The sequence below is a fragment of the Agelaius tricolor genome, unplaced genomic scaffold (genome assembly GCF_023055355.1).
Source record: "Agelaius tricolor isolate 1412-34295 unplaced genomic scaffold, bAgeTri1.0.p SCAF_2, whole genome shotgun sequence".
NCBI classification, from domain to species: Eukaryota; Metazoa; Chordata; class Aves; order Passeriformes; family Icteridae; genus Agelaius; species Agelaius tricolor.
In genome coordinates, this window is record NW_027269262.1 from 7,188,819 (window position 1) to 7,209,283 (window position 20,465).

General features: G+C 38.4%; 1 protein-coding gene across 1 annotated transcript in view; it reads left to right on the forward strand.

The window, feature by feature from the left end:
• The window catches only part of CAP2 (cyclase associated actin cytoskeleton regulatory protein 2), a 70,914-nt gene that overhangs the window by 19,791 nt on the left and 30,658 nt on the right, over positions 1–20,465 (forward strand). The window contains exon 4 of the mRNA XM_071451684.1: positions 13,517–13,594. Within this exon, the coding sequence (XP_071307785.1) occupies positions 13,517–13,594 (78 nt within the window). The remainder of the gene's footprint in view (positions 1–13,516; positions 13,595–20,465) is intronic.

Genomic DNA, 20,465 nt, shown 5'->3' on the forward strand with positions numbered 1-20,465 from the left:
CTGGTTTGGACTGTCAGTGAAGTTAAAAAATCCTACCTTCCTGGTTTATTTCAAAAGAGTAGTTATGACACATGAAATAGCTGCATGTTGTCTTTTCATGTGAGAGATGCTGTAGAAGGAGTCAATGATGTTCATAGCCCTGAACTTTGAGCAGGATGTACTGCTGTCTGCGCTACACCAAAAAAACCCCACTTTTGCACTTTATCTTAGCTTATCTAAATGCAGACTATCAACCCCATTATTTGACTGATTCCTCATTCACAAGGCAATTTGCTTACAGGGCAACAGAATGCACAAGTGTACTCTCGTGTTCATCTTTTGTGCTCAGAGGCTGTGTGGTTTTAGGCATTGTGTTGAAAGTTGAATTAGAGCTCAGAGAAGAGGATGATGTCAACATGCCCAAAGAGAAGCTTGCTGTCAGGCTGCCTTTGCATTTCTGTGAGAGGTATTTTCTGCTACATGGAATAAACACCAAACCAAGGTGCTAGTGCAGGACTGGGGAAAATGGAATACATAAAAAAAAGAATAAAAATATAGATATTTTTGACAGCATACAAAGTTCACTCAACTGAGAGAAAGAGTCTTAGAGCGTAGAAAATGGTAGTGCTGTCCACCAAAAGGGAAAATAAAATCAAATCATCAGCCTTGGAATTCTGTCAGAGTTAAAGTTGATTTTGTAATGCTAACTCAGCTGTGTTTCTCACCCTGTATATGTACTACAAGGTACTTCATAACATGAGCAAAAAAGAATGGTCACTTTAATAGGAGAAGAAAGATGGAAATGCAACATATACAATCTAGCCAAGAGGCTAATTTAGAGGTTAGTTTAGAAAAAACCTGACATTTCTAGAAGTTTTACAACTTTTGATTGCTCTGCTCTAAAGGACAACTTCCCATATGGCCTAGGGACTGAGTCTGGCTTTCAAAACAAGCAAGGATTTTTTCAGGCAGGTGCAGTGGTGTGCAAACATGCTTGTACCTGCTGGACTGTAAGAAACCTGTTTGGGAATAAAGATGGCTCATGAGCAAGAAGGACCTGTCCATTCTAAGTCTAGAACACCACCTCCTGAAAAAGTGCATGTTTTTCCAATAATTTTGATGGGAACTGGATCAGGCTGTTGGTTTCTTGACACTGACATTGCAGTAAATACCACTTGTTTTTCTTATTATTTAAAAAGGCAAGGAAGAGATAAAAGTCAAACAAGTATTGAAAAATCAATGCCATAGTGGCCAGTACTGGGCTTTGAGTTGTGTATTGCTGGCACGAGAAACATGCACCTGTAAATCTGGGGGGGATAGGGGGAATATAGAATGAGAACATTCCATATGGCATTTAGTCAGAAACATAAGAAATCAGATACACAAGCACTCAAGGCTATCAAGAGTTATTCATAACCTGTTTTCATGGGGGTTCTTTGCATATGGAGGTGTTCCTGACTTAATCCATAAGCATTGATTTCAAAGTATAGTGCAGTTGATCAGGGACCATAACAGACCATTTTGACCAAGGTCTAAAACTATTGCCCACTAAAAAGGATATTATGTGTATATGGTTACTCAGTGCAGTGGGATTTTCTGATCTCCCAAGGATGCTAGAAAAAGATATCAGAATGATTTGAGTGGGAAACTTTATATGCAGTGTGAAAACAAAGAAAAATTCATCATGTTTGCCCAAGAAAATGTTAGATAAGTCACTCTTACGAAAAAAATCTGATCATGAAGGGTTCTTTATTGACCAGATGAATTCAGAATAATATTCAGTGTTCAGACGAGTTATAAGGTCCATGTTTTATCAATCAATTTACTTAACGAATGGAGCAATTAATCAAGGCATGCATTGTATTTTTGGCCATTTGAAGTCAAAGTCAGAACTGATCATATGCTTTAGGTCATGCTAATTTTGCTATCCCTATACAATTTTTCATTGAAACCCTTTAAGAGAATATTTGAGTTAACTGGCAGGAAACCAGTTTTTCTTGGTGGTTTTCCAAGAGAAGCAGTGTAAAGACTAGAAGCATAAGAGTTCCACAAGTTGAAAACCACTGCGTCAGCTTAACCAAAAATCATAAGGTGATAAAATTGCATGGCTAAAAGAGCGAGCTAAATCACAGATGGCTTTAGAGTTTGAACCACCTACACTCAGAGCCACAAATACAGTGTGGTAGTGTCTCCACGAGCCCATTGCAAAGCCATTTCCTAGGACACGTGCTAGTGTAAAGTCAGGAGAAAACTTATCAGGGAGGATTGAATATATGGAGTTGGCAGAGAGCCAGGGTCCATGACGAAGCCTTGGTAATGACTTTTCTCTCTGTTTCAAAGCAATCCAGGATCAAGAGAGCATATAGGTGACAGCCATCTCAGGCACTCAGCGTCACAACTGCTGTAAGGTGTGTGGTTCTCACAGCAGTAATTTCTGGTGAACCACAGCCAAGTTACACTTTCTCGATCCATCAGGAAAACAAAGACAGCATCCTTGCTATTGTCATCAGCATGAACCTCTTGGGACTGAAAATTCTTTTTACTGGTGCTCATAGTTCTTATATCTCTGGTGAAGATTATGAGTTGGAGTGGTAATGAAATTCAAACCCATTTGCCTCAATCTGAGAAATACACATCCATGAATGTTTTTTTTCCCCTTTGTTTTTGTTTTGCAACACATGCTTGAATTATGTCATTTGTTGCTACAGGCTATAAGTCTTTTATTAATTTTCAGTCTCATTCTTTCTGAAGAGCACGTGTACACTCTTTTCACTCATCTGCCTCCCCATCCCTGACCTGCTTTTATTTTGCTAGTTGGTTGCAACTGTTTTGAGTGTATAGAAATGCTGGGCATGGAAACTGAGAAGGCTGTTCATTGTCGTCAGCAAAAAACCAAACAATGAGCTCAGAATCTGGCTCTTCAGTTAGTTTCTAGTAAAAAGGAGTTCAGTGAATAATGAGAATTAAGCCACAAGGGAAACCAGTGTGCGGTTTGAATGTTGTTTTAAATAAGCTGGGAGTGCTGTCAGGAGTGATGAGGGTATAATGTGGCCACAAACGTGCATTGCCTCTTTTTATCCAGTATGAATTGCATGATCAATATGGTCACATTTCTGAATGTTGAAGAGTCCATTAGGATAGATTAAACCATGTCACTGTCACTGCTAACTTCTTTTAGTCTACTGACACCCATAAATGGAACTATATATTTCCACAATTAATCTGCACTGCAAAGCAGTTTAAGTATTGGTGCAGAGTTTCATAAGTTTAATTATGTGTTTTATCCCAGAGACACAGTAAAAAGATTCATTAAGCATCTTTATGTAGAACTTTGAGGCTGAAATATTTCTTTCTTGTTGCTTTAATACATGTTCTGTTTTTAAAAACACTTTAGTTCAGATCTGCTTTTTAATCACATCCTTGCATTTCAGAGAGGCTGAGGCTCCCTCTCCAAGTACATGAAGGCTTTTGTTATTTAGCACCTCTGAAAAGGAAAATATTGTTCAGGTGGGAAGAAATACTAAAATATTATTATAGATGTCTGAGCTTTAAGTTGTTAACTGACTTCCATGTTAGCAAATTTTGGTTGGGCACCTGGGATTCTTTCAAGGTGATGAAAGTGGAAGTGAATTTACAAGGGGACAAGTTCTGGCACTTTCAGCCTTTGAGTTGCTTTCAGAGAGCTCAGTGGGACTACTTGCAGAGTGAGGTGGCAATGTCACCAGTTGTCTTGAAGTGCATGAGAGGCAGAACATACAAAAAAGTCTTTTCTATATAAGAACCTATTTGTCCAAGCTTTCTCTCTAAAGGCAGTACAATTTCTTAGAAATCAGTGGGTCTCCAGTCTTTATCAGACAACTTGTCAGACAAAGTCAAGAAACCATTTCTTCACAACGGTGCTCAGTGATAACTGCTAGAAGAATATTTCTGAAGTAAAACCTCAAGAAGTGCTGTAATCTTTTTAATTTACAGAAACATCTGAACTTCCTAGAACTTGTATTTGTTAAATCAGGGACACATCTAAGGCCTGTGAAATTTTAAAGTCTTTTCTGAAGTTCCCTTAGGATGGATTTGGACCTTCACTGAGAAGGGCTTCTGGCAGAACAGCTGGTGATAGAGAGTGGGGGCGCTCAGTAGCAGCCTCAGGGGCAAAGCAGCCCAGCAGAGAAATAACCAGAATGCCTGCAACCAGCACAGCAAAAGTGTGTTTGTGCACATCACAATGAGACCTGCAGGCCCCAAGATCTCTGTGGTTCTCTGATGTGCTGGCTTACTACATGTGCTCCATGGAGGAAATGTAGGTTTGCTTTTCCTCAGGGAAATGAGGTCTTTCCACAAATAGTTCCTCAATGCTAGCAACCAGGTCCTCCAAAGAACTCTGAGCTCAAATGTTCATGGGAAAGAAAAAAGGCACCTGAATTTAAAAAACTGTTGATCTTGGTAATAACAAAGTTTAGACTTCATTACTTCAGTGCATTGTATGCAGTTTTTGTTTATTTAAAGAAGTAATGCACTTTTTCAGAGATACATAATGTAGCTGCAGGTAACAGGAGAAACTGGAGGCTTCAAAGGGCTGTGAAATGTTAATGTACCCCGCTTTCTGTTCCTCAGTCAAATCATGAACTGAGCTGGTTTCCCTTTGCCATCAGTCTTGGAGAAACCTGCGTGTTTTTTGTAGACTAGTCAGGAGGATGAGGAGCTGTAAGAGCTCTCAGGAAGATTGTGCCCAATTTCCTCCCTGTGCAGGTTGGGGTGCTTTCTGTCTACTCTCCCTAATACAGTTTACAAAAAAAAAAAAAAAAAAAAAAAAAAAAAAAAAAAAATTCTCATGGCATAATCTTTGACATGTGATACAAAGAATATTCATGTAATGTTTTCACTTAAATGTATTCCCCCTGGAAAAGCCTTTCATCTCAGGAGTCCTGGGTTATTTAACAAAATGGAGGGAGGTCAAATCCTGCTTATCACTGATTGCTGTTACTCATAATCTAATGCTCATAAAATACAGTATTGACAGTCTTTGGTTATTAGAAGCTCCAGCCAAAAATGGTGGCCTGGTATTTTACTGATGAAGAGAAGCCATTTGTTCTTATGGTGGTTTTATGCTTGTTTTTAAAATGTTTGGCTCTTTTTATCTGTTGTTTGTTTCTATGGTGATCGCTAATGACATATTACAGAGGCAGAAAGTCACAGCACAAATCCCTCAGAGCTGACAAACAATTTTGTGGCTGTGTCTGGTCTATAGATAAGTACCAGGGACAAGGCGCTTACATCTAGATCAGGTGCTGAAATGTGACAATAGCACCCTTTACTTCTACTGATGTGGAGGCCTCTAAACATGGATCCATGGCTGTGTGCTGTGCAGTGAGGTGGCAGGAAATCTCCATGAGGTGACTTGGCCCTTTGCAGAAGTCTGTGATGGAAATGGCAAACTTGAATTCTTGAACATTTTCAAAACTGCTCAGAAAAGAAAGCTGGTGTAAAACCACCAACACTTTAGTCTGTAAATAGACCACATCTTGAGTAATGAGTGGACTTCTTATTTTTGTACACAATTCTCAGTATTTTTTGTAGGGGGATAGAATATAAGAAAATAAAGATAGTGTAGAAAGTAATCTTACACCTAAGGAATTGCAGCTAGGCCAGTTATCAAAGATTAGGAACAGGCCTGACTTTAACAGGCCACAGCTGTAACCCATGAGAAGAAGAGTGCTATACAAGAGTGGGTTGGCTTGTTGAGAAGAGAACTGGAGTCAGTTGGCTGCTTTGTGAAGAAGAAAGAGTCAGTGCTCTGAGGAGCTGCCTGTGAGAAACACTAAGAAGGTATGAAACCTTTGTGATAAGGAGACAACAGTATGGAATCCCTGCAATAAGATGGCAATGTTTTTCTGTGCTGGATCTTCTGGAATCTCTAACTACGAGTATGTTACATCTGTTTTTGGAACTTCTGTGTAAAAGTTGAAATGAACAGAGGTCAAGAGACTCATATATTTTTGGCTGTTTTCAAAGAGAGTAATGAAGAATTTGTGAATCTGGAAGGAAAAAAAGCAGTCTGAGCTTTAGGAAATCATCAGCTAGTCAATAGCTTTGGTCTGGCCTTGCTCTTCCTCTCTTATGGGTGGTGAAGGTTATTTGAGACGTTTTTGGAGAATATGATCTCCTATTGCTTCACTTGGCAAAAATAAATAGCTGCAATGGCCCTAAAGCAAAATATTTATATCCATTTGAAGCAGTGACAGATGAACAAAATAATTGACTATTTCTGCTACTAATATTAATAATTAATTAATTAACAAAGCTGACATTTAAATAGTATTCATTACGTTTTAAACTTAACAGTTCCTTGAAATCAATCAGAAAACCACATTTCATTCAAAACTGAGAGAGTTTAGAGGACATTCTGGAACATTGAGGCAAACTTTATTGGTGCAAATGGTGCAGAACATGTATATTCTTTACCTAAGGCAATTAATTTAAAAACAACGGTTGTGTTTTTAAATATCCCTTTTCTCCAGTTGATCTGTACAGTTCAAGTTTCAGATGGAGAAATAAAATGACAGCAACAATTTACCCTATAGGATTCTATCCATTTTACATCATTAATTAGCACTGAGAGATCTTAAAGAATGGTATGGTATGGTTTGGTTTTCCACCAGAAGTAAGAGTGGTTTAAGTCACAGTGAAGCTTACTAGAAATTAAAGTTAATGAACAGAGATATGGCTGCTACGCTGAAGCAAGTAAAACTGTGCCCTGTTGTATGACAGAGTGTTTAATACACTGGCAGATATAAACATCCAAAGAGACCAGCACTGATTGGTACTGTACAGGCAGTAGCACTGCTGAGAAATTTCAGCTAAAATTCCCTAATATAGACATAACCATAAAGGCTGAAAAACACCAGAAAACCTCAGTACAGGGGACAGCTAATTGGTGGTAGTCAATGTATCTGTCTGAAAGTAGAAAAGAAAATATCTCAGGTGGTGTCTGGTTCTGTGAATACCAATGGCTAATCTCCCACTGACTTTGATTTTGATTTGAATTTCAACTCTGTTTTCTGCATGGACCAGTGGGAGAAAGGTGACAGTTTTCTTCTTTTTTCCTTTTTGTTTTCCAGAGTAAAAAGTGCTTTGTTTGTAGAACTGCCAGTGACTCTTTAAGGCTTGGTCTAGTTTTTAAAAATCTCTATCAGCCAATTAGCTGTTCAAAATAAATACTGTCTATTTCACGAGCCTGGGTGGTTTCTATAGCAGTCCCATCTTAACTTAAGCTCCATTCTTTTTCCATTTCTTTCCTCTCCCTTCAAGCCAGCAGCCACTTTACCACTTCACTTTGAAGAGGCTTTTGAAAGCAAAATGTAAAAGGCAAACTGTGTCTCTTCCTCTGGTAGTGCTGTCACTCTTAGAGAAAGGCTGGGGTCAATGAAGCTGCATCTGTAGTTTTCATTTGCTGAAATGAAAACTACAGTCAGTCACTGTGTCCTTTGATAGATACAAAGGACCCATAATTATTTCTGCACAAAACTACATTTTGAACTAAGGACCACTAAATCCCATTTTTCCCTTGTGTTCTCTTTACTATCTAGAACTGTATTTTGATTTGCTAATTATCTCTGTTAAAGTTAGCATGTATATCTAAGCAGATTTGTAATATTCTCCAACAATAGAAGTCCAGTGGATTCTGATATTTATGCTGTGCTTTTAAATGCTATGATTTTGAGGAAATACAGTATTAAATAAAATAGTATTTGACAAATTCAGTATTATAAGGTCAGTAGGGTAATTTTCTTGCTAAAATTTCATTAGGAAATCTTTTGTTTGTTTCTCTTATTTCTATTTAGTTTTGGGTTTTTTTCAACTAGTGAATTTAAATGTAACTTGATCAGAGTGCATGTGCCTGCTTGTTCTTGTAGCTTGCTTGGCACATAAATAATATTTCTTTATTGGTACTTGGATACCAGAGTGAAGGTCAACTTAGATTGAACAGAACATTTAAAATGAGAAAGAGGCAGATCCTGAAGCTACATGTGCTCTGGAGAGCTGAACCTCAGCAAAACAAACTGGGAATTTAAGCTTCGGGTCCAGTGCATCTGCATCTACTCAGTTTGAAACAGTGCAAGTTTGAGTGGAATTTGTACTCATGCTCCTTCAAACGGGTCAGCAGCGTTGTCTTCATTTGACATCTCTCACAGAGCCTCTGGCAAGTTTTCAAGCAGTGGCTTCTGACAAATATCAGAGTTTGGCATTATGTTATGACAGAGAAGGTTAAACCAGTTGCTATTTAAAAGATTATTTCTAAATACATATGATTCCTCCATTAACCTCTGCAGGCTTAACTGAGAAGAGACCAGTCTGTGCTGTTACTGCAGTGGCAACAGAGAGATCACTCACTGTGGTCAGCTACAGATTTCCGCAGCACGGAACGGGGCTGTCATGGCACACATGTCCAACTTCAGCTCTTCCAGCCACATCAGTCACTTGAGTCAGCTGTCAAACAGACCTGAGGTGAAGGATTAAGATGCATTATTCCACACTTTACCAGTGGGGAAATTGGGGTGGTGCATGGAACTCCACATGGTCCTGGAGTTCAGGTCCTAAGTCGCAGCTGTCTCCTCCAGCCTCTAGAACAAATTGCTAAAAGCAGAGTAGGAAATGCTTTGAGGAATTTGCTTCCTTCAAAATATTCGCCTCATCTGAGGAATCTGTCTGATGATTGATGTGTATGTATGTAATCCCAGGAAAGCCAAAAGGATTACCCTAAGTTATCAGGTGTCAATTTTCTGTTGCTCCAGAACATGTCCATTTTTTGTCTGTAGATAGATGTGTGCAAGTTGGTGGTGTACTCTATTCTGACAAATTTAATCATGATTCCTATACTACTTTTGACATTCAAGCTTCATTACTATAATTGAATGTAACTGAAAGAGTTTCAGCTGATTTCTTCTGTAGCAGTCTTTTGTCTGAGCCACACAAGCTGTTGAGAAAGATGCCCTCTGTTGTGTTTTCACTCATTAGTCTTTGCTGGTTTTGATGGGGGGGTCTCATGAAAGAGTCACCTCCCTCCAAAATTGTAGTGCTGCCTGCTTAGTTACACAGCCTGGCTGCTAAGCACAAGGAGGTAGCAGTGAAGTGTCATGTTTGAAAGACTGCAAGAAAGAAGTGGAATGGTGATAGACTGAACTAATGCATTCTTAATGAGAAGAAACTCTTCTGTTACTTTGAAGGGATGCAGGGAAAGAAATACAGCATGCTCAGAAGCAGTAAAAGTCTGAAAGCTGTTTTTAATGCTGTTGCAGAAAGAAGGAAGTCACTGTGGCAGAATTCTTATAAAATTCTACTTGTAAAATGCAAATACTGTGTTAGCATGATCGTTTTATTAAGATTTACATTCAGAGGCGGGAGATCTGGCTGCTCTGATCCCTACGCAGTTAAAAGCTTTTGGGAGTGGATAAATTTTGGGCACATAGCACAAGCCTTGCAATCAATACATAGTCTACTGACAACTGAATGTTTCAAACATCTTGTAATAAATTTTGTATAATAAAAAAAATGCAAGCAGCCACCATTTAAATGTAGCATTCTTTTGAGGTAACTCAAAAGAGTGAGTGTTCCCTATGGCTTCTGTGCTTGTGTGCACTCAATAGCACAAGATTTCTTAAAGACCGTTCCCAGACATTTTGGGAAAGTGGCCTTGGCCACACTCTGCACTAGAGAAGAAATTATAGAGTTCTGGAGGAGAAGTGAATCCTGATTCCACATCCAACAATAGTTTTGACACACACATGAGGCATAGTCAAGGAATGTCAGTCTTTTAGGAACACTGTGTGTATCATCCTATGGTCTGTCTCCAGCTCTGACCAAATTCCAGTGCTTCATCAAAGAGAAATGAACAATGAGACAAGAAATCAGTTGTTGCTTTGTACTCAGAGTGGAGGAAAAAAATCCTCTTCAGCCTCCATAGTGACCACTAGGATCCCAAAAGTGTGTATTTAATGCAGTGTAGACAAAGTGCCAGACAGACACGTTTTTCAAACCTCATTGATGTTACAGCTCAGTATGTGTTCAAGAACTCAATAAACAATCTTAACTTTCTATGTCTAAGGACTCTTTTCTCATGTTTATGATCTGTTTGATCAGCATTTAAAGCTCAGTCTTGAAATAATGCTGCCTTTTTGGAGGAATTGGAAAGATCCCTTCTGAATTTCACTTTTTGCATTGTTGGAAGTCTTATAAATTTGAGACCATATTTACTCATGGCCCAGTTTTCAGACCTATGATTATGTGCTGACGCTACCATTTTCTTCATTCTCTATTTGCATTGTCTATCAGAAAGAATTGTCATATTCCTCAGCCACTTTCTTGCTAAGAAAAATAAGTGAAACTTAAATTTTCTTTGTGTGACAGATAGTCATTGTTTTAAAAATCCAAGTAGCTTGTTTCAGCATCAACTCTGATTTAAGCTTATTTTTTTTAACACAGGTGACTGTTAATTCTGAGCACATAATTCCAGAGGAGATTCTCTCTAATGACACTTCTGTAGATCTGCTGAAAATACTTTGCCATATCCTCTGTAGAACTGCATATGTTCTTTTCACAAAGCCACCTTCCTAGCAATTTTACTTGTATTTTCCAGTTTTCAGCATTTCCATTTAATCAGTTCCATATTTACACTGAGAACTATGCATTGTTTTAAAAAGGTACCAGGGAGGATTGCTAATTTTTTTCCAATTCATATTATCTGTACCAACAAAATTGACTTAATCTTCTTAAGTGATGAGTGAGTCCTTCTTGACTGTGTTAAAACCTCCTAACCTTGGGTTGCCCAAGAATGTTATGAGTGCACGCCTAATTCTTGCTCTTATGATACTAAGAAACATATTGATTGCTCCTAAAATTAATCCCTGAGAAGAACAACTAGCAACTTTCCTCCTCTCAAGTAACACCATCTGTAATATACCTTATTATTGCCTCTGCTTATCAAGCTTCTTATCCAACTGAAAAATTTTAATACTAATTTGTGTCATTTCCACTCAAAGTATCAGTTTCCCGTGAGGACCCACAATAAGCATTTTATATGATACCCAGAAATACTAGATCTGACACATTATCTTTGTGTAAAAAGTAAAGTAATGATTTCAACCATAGGTAATCCCATTGTAGTTTCTCCTGCTTTTCATTTCCATGTGTTTTAATCACTTGTTTCGAATCTGGTTTAAATGTTCATGGTGCTGAAGTCAAGCTAAGAGTTATGATATCACTTGACTTAACTTCCCTCCCTCTTCTTGGGCATCTTTGCTGTCATTGCATATTTCTGACATGTAGTGCCATCTCCAAATAATATATATTTAAAATATTTTCTACTTGTGCTTCCATCTGCCAGTGTCTTCAGTAGTCTGGAAAAAAGATAATGTGGACCCAATGATTCTGTCACTGAGCTGTGGATATTTGACTTCCCTTTCAAATAATGTAATTCCCATTGATTTGCCATCATTCTCCTTAGCTACCCTTTCAATATCTTTATGTACATTGACTTCCTTGAAACTGAGGAAGAGCATGTTATTCAGCAGCAGATAATCTATACATCAAAAATAATGTAGACATATCAAACTTGCCCTTCAGAGCAGTGTCAGGGCTTCATTTCATTTCTTTGTTTCTTTATTGTTCCAGTAGCTAAAAAAATACGTCTTTGTTTTACTTCCCCATGCAAGGTACAGTTCAGAAAAGCCTTTATCCATTGCTCCTTTGCTGTATATGTTACAGTGCCTGAAAAGAAGTTCTGCTTGATAATCCAGGCCTCCTCTCACTCTGTGAGGGTTTTGTACCTATTCTTATTATATTGCTTTCATTATTTGTTCATGTAGAGACTCTAACCCTTTCCTACAATTTCTCTCTCCTGCCCAGCGCACACAGGTTATTTCCATTCTCAGTGTAAATCCATCCTTTCCTTCATTCAAGTAATTAAGTTCCTCAGACCAATCATCTTCTTTCATTGATTTTTCTGTTTTCTAAAAGTTTGCCTTATACCAAGCCTTAGTTACAGATTTATTTTTATCCATCTTGCAATCTAAGCAGCACTGAATTCATTCATAATCACTTCCTCCTCAGGAATCAGTTTTTTCTCAGCTGTTTTACAAGGTTCTCCTCACACACACAAAACCCCCCCCAAGCTTAAAATAACCCACACCTTGTTGTTTTATGAATTTCTGTACAAAAAAGACATCATCTGACATGTCTAAGAATATCTAAACCTTGCTATTATTGATTATATTTATGTCTCTGGAAAATTTAGGTTTCCCTTATTATTTATTTCTTTATCTATTTATAGAGATGATTATACCCTTCCAAATCTCAGATGTCAGACCATATTAATCCCTTTCTCCCCAAATGCTGTCCAAGCTGGGTCTCTTTTACCATCTTCCTTGCAGTGACTTTCATCCTAACAGATTATGTTTTATTCATGCCATCACATTTTAAGATGAATAAACACAATTTAGCTGTTTTACTTTGCTACAACATCAAATTTCCTGACTTTCATGTATTTTAAGTTGCATCCACATGGGTCTGTATATATAATTACCTTGTTTTCTTTTTAGATTGAAAAAACCCCAAGGAAAAATGGCATGCACTTCCCCACCCTTTTACAAAGTGATTATAAATGTACCTATTCATATTAGGTTAACTTAATGGCATTTGGTTTGGCTTGGTTTGTATTTAGCAATATATACTAGTTATGAATAATTCTTTTCTATACCAGTAATGCTTTTTCCTAGTCACTACTCCTCCACCTAGATGAGGTAGAGGTGGAATACTCATTTAAATCAGTATATATCAATAAGAATGTACAGAAAATGTATAGGGTTCAAATAAACGAAAAAGACCAGAAATTTGAACATTAGTAAACAGCCATGAGTGTAGACATTTATCACCCATCCAAACTGGTGACACGAAAGCATACTGTCAGGTGCAGCTTTAACCCAAATGTTAGAGTTCTGTGAGTGGAAAAGTGCCCAAAAACCTTCAGCCACCATCTCTCATGGCCATCAATTGTGCCCACAGATCACAGGCAAGGAATGAATTGCAGCATAGCTGCTCAGCAAATATGCTGAGTTCAACTCATCCTGAACATCACCACAGCCTAAGCTGCAGTTCAACACAAAGCTTGCAGATTGCTGTTCCCAGTGGTAAAAAGTTCTTGCTATGCACTTGGGTATAAGCATCACCATTAAAATGCCTAGACGTACTCTGAAGTGTTAAAATAAAGTCCTCCTGTGACTAAAAGTAGGAATTATAACTAAAAGCCTGCTTATCAACTCATTTTATTTCCTGTCTGAAGAAGATAGGGAATTTAACCTTAGGTGTAAAAAAAAAAAAATTATAGCTAAGCTAGTACTTTAATACATTTCTTCCAGTCAGCGTTGCTGTGATTTAGATGAAAAGCAGCAAGGAAGATTTGAGCTGTCACACTTGACTTTCAGCTGCCACAAAGAGGCATTGGAGGTTACAGGCTAAGGTTTAATTTATATTCCTCCTTTTGTTACAGGCAGAGATGGTACGTGCTGCTTTCCAAGCACAGAGATCTTTCTTGCTGTTAGCATCTCAATGTCAAGAGCCTCAAGAGGTAAGGAAAGTGACCTGGAGCTTCAAGAGGCAGTGTATAAAAAAGTCTGTGTTGCTGTATGTTATTGATCCTGCATTTGCTTTGTTTGTTCCTTTATTTATACAGTGCAACTGGGGGCTTGCTTTCACTTTCATAAGCATGGTGCTGTAATAATCAGAAAGCCATGATCTGGGGTTAAGAACCTTTTCTGTGATGAACCTATGAATATAAGATCATTGAAGAAAGCAAAGAAGTGTCCACTTTACATTTGAAAGTGGGATCAGTCTTTCTCTGGAAGCTGGAAATGGCTATTTGCCAGTCCTCCAGGGATGCTACATGGTAGATGCTAGTGAGAGAAAAACCAGTATTAGCCCATACACTCAGTGTTCCTCAAACTGAGGTCCAGGTTAGGCCAGTTCTGGGAGGAGGGGAAAGCATTTTGTCAAGAAAATGAAAACTAAACTTTTATCAAGTTGATTTATATACTTGTTTGAGTGGCAACTGTTTAAATTCTCCCCTCACTACAAAGCTCATGGAATCTGTGGAGTTGTTATGAATCTCATTTGTAGTTTTTAGAAGGCTCAGGGCCAATAGCACTTTATCATTCCTGGGAATAGCAATCAGTTAGCTCTTCTGTGGGACCACCCTTGAACCTTCCTTCTTGGAGTATGCAGAGAATTAAGTCTTCCCTTGCACAGTCTCATCATGGCCTTCAGTTGTGCCTTTTTCCACTAGTTCCCTGCTCCAAAGTACATTAAAATCCATTTTTGCAAATCAGAACTCTCTGCACATGGTATAATTTATTGAAGTTACGCTGTCACTATTGTTCTTAGAGACGCAAATTAGAAGTTTTTCTAATCAGTATGTTTTAATGGCAAGGGTGCTTAAGGAAAAGAAAAAAAAAGCCCATAGATATTCAAGGGTAGACTTCAGAGTTCCAAGCAAGAAAGGATCAGTTGTTTTTCCAGCTGTCCCTGATCTCAGGGAGTAAAAGTGGGTCATGGCTCACACAGAACAGGCAAAATTCCCATTGGTACAGGCCTCAAGCAGTCATTTATATTGGCTGTGAATATGATGGCACCCAGTGGCCCACAAAATTCTACACGTTCATAGGTAAAATATTCCCTGGTGACCAGTTTCTGATGGCCTATAATGTAATGTAATGCAGTGTTCTGGAGTGTTGGGATTGTCCCAGCTCTGGTAAAAGAATAAGCTGTGGGTCCTGCTTTGGCCTCCTGTGCTGATGTGCTATCAGTAGGATTCTCTCTGCTTTTCCAGTGAGAATGGCAATGGCTTCTGCCTACTCCAACCCTTACAACTTTCTGACCTCAAGTCAGAGGTTAAGTTTGAGATTTTTCAACTGTAAAGTTTAGAATTTTTTTTTTAATGTCAACAAAACAATGCTAAAAAACAAACAACAATGAAAGAGTAGAGGTAAAAAGAGATTCTCTAACAATCTAGGATGATGGTTACAGAAGCATTAAGAAAAGCAATAAATAATAAAAATCTTGTTAAAACATCACCAGAGCTGGCCATCCATATGTCTTAGTTGTACATTATCAGGCTTGCATAGATTTCTGCATCTTGTTGAAGGCAAGAAAGTACACTTTTATCATTTTACTATCCTTTAGAACAGAGGAAGTGCCACATGATATGTGTGTACACATCATTCCAAAGTTAAAATACCAGGAATATTACAGACTAAATTTTCTTTTTATCAGTGAGAGCAAACCCAGTCCAGTTACTTACCTTTTTTTAAAGACTACTTTTTTTAGCTACACATTTTTATAGACATCAAAACACACACTGTTGTCCATTCTTTCTCTTTTTGCATATTTTTTTTGCACAGATACACTCAATTATACTATAGACAGATGTGAAAGTAATTGAAGGCTGCCTATTCTGTATAAATTGAGATTTTTTTTCCCACCGCAGAGAGTGATGGTTCCAGGCATTAGGTTTTTTATATCTCCATCACAATGAGGAAAAAACTTTCTATTATAAAGTCACATTGGTTAAGCATTTTGAAAAAGCTGGTAATCACCAGCTAACCCAGGAGAAGGAAAGAAATAGGCATCCTGCCCCTGCTCCCCCGGGACCTTATTGCTGTGATGTCATCTCGGCTCTGGTTGTATTTATAGCCTAGAGCCATGGAGTCAGTGTGGAATCCAAACAGGAAAGCTGATCATTAGTGTATCAGAATGCACAGAGTAGAGAAAAGCAAATGAAGATGACAGCATATCTATAAATGCAAGAGAAAAGAGAGTAATTCTGTCATTCAGCTGTCTAGACTGTTTGCTTTATAATGTAAAGCTGTGAATGAGCCAGCGAGTTGCAATTATGGCATAGGAGCTTTGTAGACATTCAGAGACAGCGATGTGGAGACTGAGGGGATTTACTGAGTTCCTGTCAGGTTGGGATGTCATACATGGTGCCTTTAAAAAAAAAAAGAGGGAGGGGAAAATGTGCTGGAAAAATAAATTAGCTCAGCTCTTGCAGCTTACAAACTAATGAATAAGGATTTCAAACAAAAAGAAAGCTCCTATATCTATAATAATCCTTGGATATTTTTATGCTCAGCAAAGAGAGAAACATATATCATCAAAAGTGGTATTTTTTTTCTCTCTATGAAAATGGTGAAGTTATAGAATTCATTTCACTTTTTAGTTTGTGCTCTGAGTCACTAGCAAACATTTTCAAACAGTCAAGATTCCTAAAAGATGCTTTTGTGGAGTTTTGCTTCTTGTTAATAATGTTGGTTTTTTTTCATTTGGAATCTGTTGCAGTGTACAGCCTTTATTATCTGTATATGTGAAAACAGTAGGAGCCAGGAAGGTAATTCCAGCTGGCATACCAGTCTAGCATCAACTGCAATAAATTACTTTGCAGAGAGCATGTTCTGTTACTTTTTATGGTCATGTTCTATATTTGTATGTGCAGTGGAAGAGATCACATGACAAAACCAGGAGTTGATATTTCTGTTTGTGTATGTCCCAGCTAATGGCTGCTAGATACAGGCTCATTCAGCAAGATGGGATTTTTCAGTCCATCTACTTATGAGAAATTATTATCTGATGCAAAACTTCAAACATTAAAACAAAACGTCTGTTATAAATTGTTTACTACTATAAATAGTATAAGAGAATAGATGAGTTTATAAAAGAATGCAAAGAAGATGGGAAAATAAATTAGAATTTTGCTGTAATCTGTGAGAAGTTGTTTAAAAAGATATTTTCAGACCATATGTTTGCATGTTGCTTGGGCTATTCAGAAGACAGGTTTCAGCATAAACCTTCACAAAACATTCTGAAACAGTTTGGATCTGGTTTTCTATTTCCCACAGTCTAAGCCAAATGCAGTTCTGACTGAAATGTGTTTTTTATTTCATTGCATAATAATTTTAAAAGTTATTAGTGTTCCTGAGCAAATTTATCTGTTTAACAACTTCTTTGAATTTGGATCACGAATGCTGATCGCTGCTCAAAGTCACTGCATTAAATTCTTTGTGAATGGTGACTCATATACTGCCTTCTCTTTATGAGTTGTTATATTTTACTTTAAATGTTCAAACAGTTTTAAGAGTTGCTTTGAGGGCTTGAGGAATCCATTGTTCCTATGCTGAGAACAAATTAATGAGATTGTTATTTTTTGTGAATCAATATAAGCATATGCAGGATGAGCGTGTTCGTGGTGAGAAGTACTACAAACAGATTTAAATGACAGATGCAGTTCAGACTATAAATGATTACGTAATTTCTCATTAGAGAAGAATGCTGAGTTCATATGACTGCCGAAGCTCATGGATTTATTCCTAACATTGTGCAGACAAACATTCCAATTAAATACCTAGCTTAAATATCCAGATCCTGCACACAGGTGGGAAGAGAGGGGTGGAAAAAAGTGAGAGGTAAAGGAGAGCTTTCCCTTTTTTTCCTAGAAAAGGGAGACCTCACCCCACCTCATAGAAACCCAAGAAACTGTATTTGAATTTGGACTTAGAGCCATGAGAACAAGTCCTTCTGTTTTTATTTTTTATAGCCAAGCAAAAAGAAAAAAAAAATCTATTGTAGGATTAGAATAGTTGTGGCAAAATCTTTGAGTAAAGGACTCATTCTCAGGATTTTTATGTAGAAATCAAGAGATGAAGATTCACAGTTCCCTACTCTCTGTCAGTGTGGGATTGCTCATTTTCTTCTCTATTTTAAAGTACTTCAATAACAGGACTCCTGGGACTTATTATTCTGCATTCTAGCAGGATTTGTTTTCTAATTACCTTGACTTGCTTATGTCATTCCATTTCCCCGTACTTTTCCTCATACTTACTGGGATCACCATTACTGTTTTCCAAAAATACAAACAGTAGGATACTTCTCACCTTGTTAATTTACTACATTCTTATGCAAAAGAGTTTTGATGCCATTCTCTCAGCTGCTGAGAGTTTACTGCTGCTAACCTGCTCCTCTGTGTCTAGAAATAGCTTAAGGAAGAATTTCGTTCAAGCCTTTTAAGGTACTCAGGCCTCAAACTCAGAGAAGGTGCCAAGAGTGACATGGACAGGAGCCTGAGAGTGCTGAGCTCTAAAGGGAACCCCTTCCCCCGGTCCTGTTCTCTGAAATCTTGCCAAACTGTTGGCATACTTCTATTATCTGCAAGCCTACAACTGCATGTGACGCGTGGTCACAGCCACAGGGATGGACCAACAGTTTCCAGTCACTTACCCATTGCAGTGCAGAGTTCACAGGCTCATTTTTGGATATTGTTGCAAGCTCTTACTCTGTTTCACATCCAGATAGCCCCTGACACCTGTTACCTCATAATTCTGTCTCAAAATCACTCATCTGCATTTTATCAGCCTCAAACTCCTTGTATTTTCAGTTCATAGAATCGTTTAGGTTGGAAAAGATCTTTAAGGTCATCAATCATAAACCCAGCACTTCCAACTCCACCACTAAACTGTGTCTCTAAGCACCACATTTGCACATCTTTTAAATACCTTCAAGGATGGTGGCTCAACCTCTTTCCTGGGAAGGTTGTTCCAGTACTTAACAACCATTTTGGGGAAGAAATTTTTCCTAAACTCCAATCTGAACCTCCCCTGTTGCATCTTGAGGCCATTTTCTTTTGTCCTGTCACTTGTTATCTGGATGTAGAAACTGACCTCCACCTCACTGCAACTCCGTTTCAGGTAGTGGTAGAGAGCAATAAGGTCTGTTTGTGCCTCTTTTTCTCCAGGCTAAACACTCCCAGGTCCCTAACTAGCCCCTCATAGGATTCACTCTCTAGATCCTTGACCAGCTTCATTGCCCTTCTCTGGACACACTCCAGCCCTCAATGTCTCTCTTTTAGTTAACTTCTCTAGGAATCCTCGTCCCATTTCACTTTCTTCACTTGTGTTTGCCAAAACCCCCAGGTCAATAAAAGGTGGATGCATTTGAGATTCACTTCTGCCCAAGGGGCAGTGCACTCAGCAGTAAGAAGGCCCAGAGGCACTCAGGGATCATGGGAATGCAGAAGGGCCATGATCAGTGCAGTATCACCCAGCTTGTACAGAGTAGAGGCAGAGATTCACATCAGTGGCAGCTCTAGACTGGCTCACACAAACATCCCCAGGCACAGACTTGCCAGCAGTTCACATTCTGTGCAAGAATCAGGCTCCAGTAACCAAAGGCGCCTTGCACTTGTGACCTCCAGTGTACCTGTGTACTCTGGATCCTCATTTGACATGCTAAGCAATTCTAGGATCTTCAAGCCTTTACTGGATTTCTGCTGTTTTTAAGATAATGTCCAAAATTCACCAGGATAGTTTTCAGTCCCTGTAGCAATGTTCACGTTCACACTGTGCCATGTGAGACCCTACTGAGCTAAGCTGATAGGACACTTCCTCTCCCATTAAGTACCATATTCTTTATTTCTGCTAAACGCAAATCCCAACTAGTACTCTCCTTTCTCTGTGTTATGCAATTCTTTCCTGGGATTTATGCACATAACCTTCTGAAAAGGAAAGCACAGGGGGTACACATGACTGAAAAGCAGGGCTTTTTGATTCACAAGTTAGTTAATTATTGTCTTTTTTTCAAATTTTATTTTGGTCTAAATCAGACCACATTTGTGAATTCCAAAAGTTATGTCAGTTCCAGGACTGCTCAACGAACTGGACAGTCTTACAGTTTGGCCAAAGATGGAAACCTGCAATATCTAACATCTCTCTCCTGGGACATGCCCCATGAAAGGTGATTGCTCTTAGCAAAGATTCATAGGATCTCAGATGTTGTGAACAAAGAAACTGTGGCTTAACAGAATCTTCTTGCTACCTGGAATGCCCTGGACCCCACCGACATGGACTATAATCACAGCAGCAGGATTGAGGAGTAGTAAATCAAAAAGTTGAAAGCAGTTTATTAGTTGTCATTGTTCTTGTTGATTAATTGTGGGGTGTTGCCTGTGTGCCTTAAGGAGGAGGACCCTTTCTTGTTGAAAATACTGCCCACAGAGAGCTGCAGTGGACAAGAACACAACACCCAGAACATTCAAGTCAATTTAAAACGAACCAGTCCCAGCCAAAGGCAGTGGGTGTGATTCTGCACTGCTGTAAACTGATGCATGCAGGTTGTATCAGGCCCTGGATTTCTCCACTGGTTAGAAGCGATTTGTCTTTCACATTCCTCTCCATTTGCCCTGCCTCAGAGTTTATATTTAAAAATAAATTCACAAGTGACTAAAGTAGTAATTTGTCATGTGGGGTTGTGATTTGGTATTCCCTGTTTTTTTCCCACAAAGGACAAAACTGCTACAGCTGATATTGGCTGTTAGATTGAGAATTTTTGTGCTATCTAAGAGGAATAAAAGCCAAATACCAATTAAGTCACTTTGGAAGCACACAAATGTGTCTAAG